General features: G+C 43.5%; 2 protein-coding genes across 3 annotated transcripts; one reads left to right on the top strand and one right to left on the bottom strand.

Annotated features, from left to right (window-relative positions):
* Positions 1-1,672: 1,672 nt before the first annotated feature.
* Positions 1,673-4,564, top strand: gjb3 (gap junction protein beta 3). The gene is made up of 2 exons (XM_068721874.1): positions 1,673-1,867; positions 2,547-4,564. The coding sequence occupies exon 2, from the start codon at positions 2,617-2,619 to the stop codon at positions 3,475-3,477; it is 861 nt and encodes a 286-aa protein (XP_068577975.1). The 5' UTR covers positions 1,673-1,867; positions 2,547-2,616; the 3' UTR covers positions 3,478-4,564.
* Positions 4,565-4,995: 431 nt separating this feature from the next.
* Positions 4,996-7,874, bottom strand: hmgcl (3-hydroxy-3-methylglutaryl-CoA lyase). Of its 2 annotated transcripts, none has more exons than XM_068721928.1 (9): positions 7,763-7,874; positions 7,459-7,542; positions 7,177-7,284; positions 6,965-7,060; positions 6,681-6,829; positions 6,533-6,596; positions 6,211-6,399; positions 5,983-6,108; positions 4,996-5,715 (listed from the first exon to the last, which is right to left on the bottom strand). In XM_068721928.1, the coding sequence occupies exons 1-9, from the start codon at positions 7,847-7,849 to the stop codon at positions 5,614-5,616; spliced, it is 1,005 nt and encodes a 334-aa protein (XP_068578029.1). In that variant the 5' UTR covers positions 7,850-7,874; the 3' UTR covers positions 4,996-5,613. The 2 variants fall into 2 exon arrangements, with proteins under 2 accessions (XP_068578029.1, XP_068578028.1); XM_068721927.1 differs by having other exon boundaries at positions 7,754-7,874.
* Between the last annotated feature and the right edge of the window lie 1,852 nt (positions 7,875-9,726).

Below are 9,726 nucleotides of genomic sequence, written 5' to 3' on the forward strand. Positions count from 1 at the left end.
AGACTTCGAGATTAAGTGATTCATTTAGAGAAGCCAGAGCAACCATAACATCCTCTTCATAGTGTAACTTTTCACTCTTGGCATTATGAATTCAGCCGTTTACAGATGGAAAATGAGAAACAACCTTCTTCTAAATTTAATTACTTGTGGGTAGCCATGTTTTAGCCTGGCACCAGACACCTGAATTTCTGTCCACATCTCAGTTTCACATCCACATTTTAACAAAGTGAAATAAGACAAATTCACCTTGATTGTCAGTTTACCTAAGTTTAACAACTCTTGTATAAGAACTATGTAAATTACAGGTATTAACTTTGGTTGTTGTCAGAACATTTTTATATTATAAATATTGGGCTTGGTTGTTGTGAGCCGTTGCTGTTAGTGAGCCTGAAATATAAAGCTCACTGAGGCATTGTATGTGATTCTACTGAGCAATACAAATAACCCTGACTTGACTTGACTTGACTTGAGACCGGAGATACACGAGCAAGTCTTTTATCCTTTTGTGTAATGTAAACACAGGGTTCAATAGCTCTGAAAGCAGGCACCGGTCTGCAAGAACTGGCAAGCTCTTGCACAGCTATGGCATGCTGATCTTTGATATTCCTGACAACGTCTGAGGACTTGAATTCATCTGCAAACACTATGGGGAGATGGGTATTCCCTACAGAACAGAAACACATTAAAGCAGTTTGATTAGGAAATCCTATCTGTAAAGGGCAAGAAACATAGGTTTGGTCGTGAAAGCGAGCGGCTGGTGAAGTGGGGACAAAAGCCCATGATCTGACAATGAGGATGAGCTCAAAGGGCTCATGAATTGTGACAGTGTTACCTGAGAAGAGCTTGGCCTTAAAAAGAATGAAGGAAACACAGTATGTCTTTTTGGCTCCGTCGTGGGTGCTAAAAGAATGAAGGAAGAAGGAAGGAATAAATTAACACTGCAGGAAATAAGAGAAAGAGGAACAGGGATATGTTGAATATTATTGTGATTACATGACAACAAATGAACTCTGTAAGATATGAACTGATGTCCCCACTCTTCGCTTCATCTCCACCATTTACCTCACCTTTACCATAACCTACTACCCCTTTAGAGAATCCTAGAAAGAATGTTGCCTTACACTCGTCATGCTTTTGGAAACTTGCAATAAGACGAAGGTGAGGAGGCGCACAACAACAATCAAATGCATTCACCAGGGTGTGTCTGCCTGGTACGTATCACGGAACACCCAGAAACACGTTGGGACAGGAAGACAACACTTCCTGAAAAAACATGCACAAAAAACAATGCACCCAAATCTGTCGTCTCAAAACTGTCCACTATGCTAATCTAGGACCTGAACCAAATGTGTGTGGGCTCAAATCACCAAGGCTCTCATTGGTTTATCTGGTTCCAAACTTATTGTCCATGTGTAGGCTTATCTGCACACCTACCCAAAGTACCTGGAGATGGTTTCTGTGTTACCTGAATATATTTAAGAGAGAGAGAGGGGGGGGGGGGAGAGAAGAGAGAGAGAGAGAGAGAGAGAGAGAGAGAGAGAGGGGGGGGAGAGAGAGAGGGGGGGGGGGAGAGAGAGAGAGAGGGGGGGGGGGGAGAGAGAGAGAGAGGGGGGGAGAGAGAGAGAGAGAGAGAGAGAGAGAGAGAGAGAGAGAGAGAGAGAGAGAGAGAGAACATCTGGGGCAGCTCCAGTCTGTCTTCTTTAACCACACCCACAGGCGCATTTCTCAACACTGCGCTCGTCTACCTGGCGAAAGGAGCCAAATCTGTGCGTGAAAGGACTAAAACGACGTTAAAGCGGCAAGAAATCCCCCTGAAATATATGCCATCGCTTGTCTTTAAACTAATAATGGACTAATGCTTCTTTTGGTAAGTGAAAAACTCGCTGTAATTAACTTTTGATGTGTCTGCGATGAGTTGAGGAAGTTCGCGTTTCAGCCAAATGGAAAGGAGTTGATTTGGATTTGTTGGCTTTTTTTTTACGGCAGTCTATGAAACGATAAATAATCCCTGGTGTTTGTCGACTTGGTTATGTCGTCTAAGAGCCAAAAATAAATAAATATGCCTGAAATACCACGCAGTCTGTGCGCAAAAGTCTGTTTTTTTTTAAAACTCCTACTCATTTAAATGGCTTAAGTGTGTTTTATGTGAACACATACACAACAGAAGCTGATGGTATTTACTTTGTTTCCTAAATTAATATCTGTATCCAAGTTGTGAAGTTGTCGTACTGCTTTCTAAAATATGAACTCTGGTTGTGTTAATAACGTTGGTCCAACTTGTTTCCTTAAGGAACGGTTGGGCTCGAGGCCTCCTCATAACTGTGTGTTGTCATCAGTGGTTGTTTCTGGCAAGGTTGATGAATGAGGCCCGTGGGAGAGTTATTTTTAATTTCTAAATCAGCTTTGGAAGATACATGTGTGGTTTAAAAAGTCAGAATGAGAGGTCATTTGTTATTGAAGTGAGACCCCACTAACGCAGAGTGAAAGCAGAATACTCAGCAGACAATGAAAACCTGTTCACCCATTTTTCAATCTGTCTCGTCCAGGTTTGAAGATAAACTACTACTAGCAAGAGAGGAATTCCACAGAAGAGGTTTCTGACTGCCAGCCAAGGACATGGACTGGAAGACCTTCCAAGCCCTCCTCAGTGGGGTGAACAAATACTCCACGGCGTTTGGGCGGGTATGGCTGTCTGTGGTGTTTGTATTCAGGGTGATGGTGTACGTGGTGGCAGCAGAGCGAGTGTGGGGCGACGAGCAGAAGGACTTTGACTGCAACACCAAGCAGCCCGGCTGCGCCAACGTCTGCTACGACCACTTCTTCCCCATCTCCCACATCCGCCTGTGGGCCCTGCAGCTCATCTTCGTCACCTGCCCGTCCTTCATGGTGGTCATGCACGTGGCGTACCGTGACGACCGTGAGCGCAAGCACACGGCAAAGCACGGAGACAGCAACAAGCTGTACAACAACACGGGCAAGAAGCACGGCGGCTTGTGGTGGACCTATCTGGTCAGCCTCTTCGTAAAGACAGGCATCGAGGTCTCCTTCCTCTACATCCTCCACTACATCTACGACAGCTTCTACCTGCCAAGGTTGGTCAAGTGCCACATGGCGCCCTGCCCCAACCTGGTGGACTGCTACATCGGCCACCCCACTGAGAAGAAGGTCTTCACCTACTTCATGGTTGGAGCTTCAGGCCTCTGCATCGTCCTCAACATCTGCGAGATCATTTATCTCATCTCCAAACGCTTTGTACGTATCGCGAACAAGGTGAATAGGCGCAATCGCAACATGGCCGTGCGTCAGGCCGAGTACAACAGGGACCCCTTCAACAACAGCAACATGAGCCTGCTGAAGCGGGACCTGAAAGATCAGCCTCCATCCTTTAGGAGCGCAATGAAGCCTTCACACAGGCTATCTGGACTCAAAATGGAAGAGAAGATACGAGCCTCTGCTCCTAATCTGTCCAGTTCTTAGTGAATGGAAGTCAGGCTGCAGCACTCACTAGTGCTTGGGCTAGAACCCAATCACAAACATCAGACTCAGAACAATGAGCCAAAAGCTTCCATGTGTGTCAGACCCTGGAAGTTGAGTCATCAGTACTGGATTCATCCTGTGGGCCCCTGTGTCCACATCTAAGACTCTTTTTGAGCACATGAACTTTGGTTTCCAAGTCAACATCCACAATATTTACAAGTCAGCTAGAGCCAAAAATGATTTGTAAATGATACGATGGTTTTCTTCTTTGAATACGATAACGGTCTGTGTGCCTTTTCAACGTCACCCCTTAACCCATATTAGAACATACCTGTGAGGTTTCTGTCTTTCTTGTGATTCGAGTTTTGACACAGGAGGGGGAAGAAATGAGATGCTCAGCGTCACGCAAGGAGGGCAGGACACACCTGGCAGAGGTATTCACCCTCCCTGCCAGTGTATACAGTGGTGTGTCAGGGTGCTCTGTTGTCACTGAATGTTACATTCATATTTCAGTGATCTCCTTTGTTTAACTGGACGTACATCATAGCTTTATCTTCCCCATTTGCCAGCCAGATGACCTTTAAATCATCGAAGAATGGTACAAATATTCTGCATTGGATTGTGGACACTCCAAAGTCATAGAGTTACGGCTGAGTAATACTTGAAGGTGTGCAAACTGGCCAATTTTTTTGTTTTTACTGCATTTATTTTCTCAGAACTCATGTATCAATAGTAGATTTCTACATCTAAAGCCTCAGCGGACATATGTTTGTTTTATGCTACACAGTCATGCTGTACATAGACTGCCTGTGTTTTGACTCGCTTGTACACAAACTCGCTTCACCCAAGACCACTGTTGATTTAAATAAGGCAAAAGGAATGCTGCTGTTGAATTCTGTGTTGGTAGTGCTGGAGCGCAGAGGAGAGGAGGTGGGATGAAGGTTGGACAAACAGATGGCTCGTTGAACTATAACTCATTTTTGTGATACTAAGTGTCCACTGTGAACATCAGGTGGAAATGTATTTTATGGCTCTTGTTGTTAATTAATTTCTGACAAAACTAAATGTATTAAATTTATTGAACGTGTGTTGCTGTTTGGTGTTTTAACAGTAAGGGCTGCTGGTAATATTATTTCTGGAATACAGAACATTCTATTTATATGTGGGAGGGACAAGTTAAGGACCTACATCTTTCCATTGCTTCTGACTCGTAACAACTTCTTACACTAACAATCACCAGGATTGCATGCCAATACAATTCACTGTGAGTCACCATGACATGCTATTCTACCGTTTGTGGTGTCTATGATGTATGTTCTTAAGTGTTGTGAAGGACTGCGGTGAGAATCTCTGCCCGTCGGACGTGTCAGTCAGGTTTTAACAAGGTGCGGCGAAGAAAAGTTTGTTCATTCATTCCGCAACAAACTGCAAAAACAATATGGCAGTTGTAAAATATTAGCCCTCACTTTAGCACCTTATATGGTCAAAGATGGCTTCAAATACATTTTTAAAGACACATTTGATTTATAAAATATGATTTATTTTTAAAATTCACAATCTAGTCAGATATGTACATGTTTAATTTGAATAGAGGCAATTTTAAATAAATCCACAGCCAGTACAATGCCCAAGTTCACCACGGACTGATTTCCATAGATGCTCCCTATACAGAGAATTCATTTGAAGACAGTGATCACTGCATACAGAGCAAAATACAAGTCAAAGCAACTCTTCTGTCTTTTCTGACATCAACAGCGAGTTTATCCATCGCTAAGATATTCAATTTTACTGGTTCATTTATTAATATAAACAAAGTCTGTGATTTACCCACTGCCCAGAAAGGAATGTAAGCACACTATTAAAGAAACAGGTTAAGGCATAGCTAGCATCATCTGTATGATTAGACCGACTTTACATAAGGCACTGTTCCAGCTATGCTATCATGTAGTGAATATTTAATCAGATATTTTATTCAAACAGAGGGAGGGTTCAGTAAAATAAATATTATAGTCTTATACTGGGAGAGGATGAATCAAACTAAAATTAGAATGGGGAGAAGTGAACATACAGAGGAGGATGGCTCCGGGTTACATGGTTGTGTTGCAGTGTACAGTCTGTGAAAACTTTGACTTTTGTCTACAGCTTGCAGGTAGCCTGCGCCACTTTGGAGCTGGTCTTTCTGTTCAGGGTGCGACAGATGAAAGCTCCAGCGTCCATCAGCTTTGAGAGGTCCACTCCCTGAGGTGAGGACAGAGAGTCAAAGGGTCAAACCTGAGGGAGCTCACACCGTGCACAAGAATTACAACTGCAATCTAAATCATGATGGGGTGGACTGGAACATTTGGCAAAGCTTGTGCATTTAATTCATGAAAGAGTCATTTTTCATCATAAGAAAAATAATGTATTAAACTAAACACAAAAGCACGAGCAGCATCTTTAATCTATACTATAAATGAACTGAAACATAGGGGGGGCTAAAGAGAAACATAAAGTGTGACTTCTTACTGTTTGAATCCCAAGTCCATGCAGCATATAGACTACATCTTCAGTAGCAACATTTCCAGATGCCCCATTGGCATAGGGACAGCCGCCTAGCCCAGCTACTGACGAGTCTACCACACTGATTCCCATCTGCAAAACACACACACAAAAATAATAATCACACATTGTATCGCACTTACTACATCATTCAATGACATTTTTTTCAAACAGCATTACAGGACCAGGTCTGACCTGTAAGGCTACGAGGATGTTGGCCAGGGCCTGGCCGTAGGTGTCGTGGCAGTGCACGGCCAAGGCATTAACTGGCACCTCTCTGCTCACCGCCTCCAGCATTTTAATCATGCTACCTGGAGTCCCCACTCCAATAGTGTCACCCAGAGAGATCTCATAGCAGCCCATGGAGTACAGGCGCTTAGCTACCTGCAAGATAGAGTCAAAGCTGGACTTGGCTGCATGAACGGTGCTTTTGTCGCGTTTATGCTATTTGTCAAAGGACGATCAATAGACGTCCGACAGTCACTGTAATGTACACATGCATCAAGTGAAGACTCACATGTGCAACTTTTTCAGGTGCCACCATGCCTTCATACGGACATCCAAGAACACATGACACATAACTGCGGTGACAAAAAACAGGGATGAAATTACATGCAAAAATCGCACTCTATATTTCCACTGACTTAGAAATGTGTTGAGCCTACCCTCTAACTGGCACACCAGCCTCTTTAGCTGTTCTCATAATCTCGTCAAAGCGCTGTAAACTCTCGTCCACCGAGCAGTTTATGTTCTTCTTACTGAACAGCTCAGATGCAGCACCAAATATGGCTACCTCTGAGGCTCCTGCCTTCACCTGTCGTTAAGTAAGAGCAAGAAGAGGGCATTTTACATGAAACATTTAGACACATCGCCTACAGTGTAAGACGCTGGTTTTATGCTATGTCAGTGTAGTTAGTGGGAAAGTGTGTTGGGATGTGAAGAAACTCACAGCAGCCTGGAAACCCTTGAGGTTAGGGGTGAGGACCGGGTAAGACACTCCGGGTTTCCTATCGATCCCCTTCATCACCTCCACCTGGTCTGCCATCTGACATTTGGGCAACAGAAAACCAATTAGTGGTGGAGAAAACAAGCCACGTCCATGCAGTTTGTACATGGCATGCAGCACGATCCATATGAATGGCTCTGGGAGAACAAACTCACCTGTGGAACCCATTTTGGCGATACAAAGCTGGTGGCCTCAATGACTGACAGCCCTGACGCGGACAACATGTCAATCAAATGGATTTTAGTCTCTGTTGGAACGATGGTCTGTGAGTGGAAGCAGTAAAGCAACAAAAAGAGGAACACTTGAAAAACACTGACACAAATGCACGACTGACATTCCTTCATCCGGGTTCATCTGTAAAGCCATTAAAGCTATTTCCTAGCTAATAGCTGCTGTGTAACGTTAATGATTAACTAATCAATAGCACATAAGGTTACCTTTTCATTCTGAAGACCATCTCTGGGTCCCACCTCCACTATTTTCACCTTCTCTGGAAGAGCTCGACCTGCTCTGACGCCAGCCTACACACACACACACACACACACACACACACACACACACACAAACACATTTAATACAGGCGTAAGGTAGCAACAGCTGCTTAGGTTACCAGCTATTTTAGCTTGACCGCAGAGGACGCTAACAGGAAGCTGACACGCATAGCCGTCCGGGCCGCTGGCTCGTCGTGCACAATGGAAGCTGCTGGACGACAAACGCGAAAAGGAAACTCACTGCGTTGACCTTTGCTGCTGAGCTGAACGCCACATACTGCTGACCCATTGCTGGACCTAAAACACTTCTGTTGACAAGTCTCATCACCGCCGCCATGATGGTCCAGCCTCCAGTCTGACGTCAGTTCTTCCTCGACAGGAGGGGTACGGCAGATGACAAAAGCCCCGCAGCGCCATCTAGGGGCCAGGAATTGAAAAAAAAAAATAACTTTGTGTATCCGTTTATTCACCCAGGTGAATACGGTATTAAATGTAACTAATATAAAAATAAATCGCCATTAAACTTAATTTATTCTGTATTTAATCTTCTTCAATCTAATCTATATTAAAATATGCAGGTGAGGCATTCACCCCACCCATGTCCTCCACCCTGAATACCAGCTTCTTCTTTCAGGCAGACGCTTCAGAGTCCCCCAGTGCAGCCTCGACCGCTTTCAGAACTCCTTTGTCCCCCTGTCCAATAAAGCCCTAAATGGCAAGCTAGCCAGAGCCTAACCCCTGTAAGGCTGATTTTTAACTGTACACATGTACTTTCTATGATGAGTCTATGTTGACGAGGCTGCTCTACTCTTACTCTACATATGTTGTACGCTATTACGATGACTACAGGTGTGTTGTACGATGGGCAGTGTGCAATTTATTTGTTGGCTGGTGCCAGTCAGCGCATGTACTGTAGGTACTGTGTGTGCATGCATGTGGACAGGTGACAGTCTGTGCATGTACTGTATGTATGCACTATGTCATTTTTGTATTTTTTGTTAACAGCAGATACTGTATGTGTCCAAGACAAACTTCCTTTGGGACAATAAAGTCTATCTTCTCTTATCTTATCTTATCTAATTAAGTATGTGCTAATTTGCACACATATCTGAATATTGGATACGCCAGGTTCAAATGTATTGTTTATTCTGTTGACGTATTACAGTCAATGATTTTTACAAAGGGCATTTTGGATATCTCTTTCACTCACATGTTTTCCTGGCCCAATCCTAATGTACTCTCTAAAGCCTTAAACACACTGGACTTTACTGACATCACCTGGTGGATGAGTATGAGAGACTGAAAGAGCTTGAAATTATATAAACACCAATGGGACAGCACATTGTGGTGACTTATCAAGTTTGTTGACACCAAAACATGTAATGTACAATTGTGGGTTTTTATTTAACGTTTTTTATGGCCTGATTTGAATGTCTTCCAGGCTCCTTACAACATGAGATTTGTCCAAAAATCTATTTCCAATTTTTTTTGTCAAAACAGCTTTGATAACAAAAGATACCAAAAGTAAAAGAAATGGTGAATGAATAAATCTGGCATGTACGGTTTGCATTCCTCGGATTTAATTTGGCTTTATGTATATCTTAAATCCTTAATGTTAAACTGAATACATTTTAAATGCCAGGCTGAAAAACACTTCCTCTTTGTATACCTTTAATCAAGCCTCTGGGCATCCTTTGGTAAGCTCGTTTTACACATCATTTTACTTCACAACGCTAGGAGTTGTGGGTTAATCCATCAGGGAAAGTCTGCAGAAATGCTGACTAATAAGATGTGTACATAAAGGGCTCAAAATGTCTGCGAGAGAGAGCCCTCAAGCCCTCAACGATTTGACGGTGGGACAGCCGTAAGCCCTCATGGATTCTGCGGGAATGCACCTTAAGCACTGTAAGACCGATTACAAACAGAGATCCAAAACAGGCCTGAAACCCTCTGTCTTCTAAGGAACCAGAGAGTGTGTGGAGTAAAACCCTTTCTGTCTGTTGTGATGGGGTCAACAGACACAGCCTGTTTCTGTACCATGTTCTGGATCTCTGCTGAGAGGTAACCATCTTTTTCTGGGAGGATAGATTCACCCCCTTTGAAACTCGCAGGACCATGACATCATTGAGAAGGTGGATGGTCCCACTCCATGGGTTTTTCCAAATCAATCCTGTCCCAAAGCCAAAAGACCCAGAAGCAGAGTAAATTTGAGTG

This window comes from Cebidichthys violaceus, unplaced genomic scaffold (genome assembly GCF_023349555.1).
Source record: "Cebidichthys violaceus isolate CVI_PGR_0920_01 unplaced genomic scaffold, fCebVio1.0.p SCAF_28, whole genome shotgun sequence".
NCBI lineage: Eukaryota > Metazoa > Chordata > Actinopteri > Perciformes > Stichaeidae > Cebidichthys > Cebidichthys violaceus.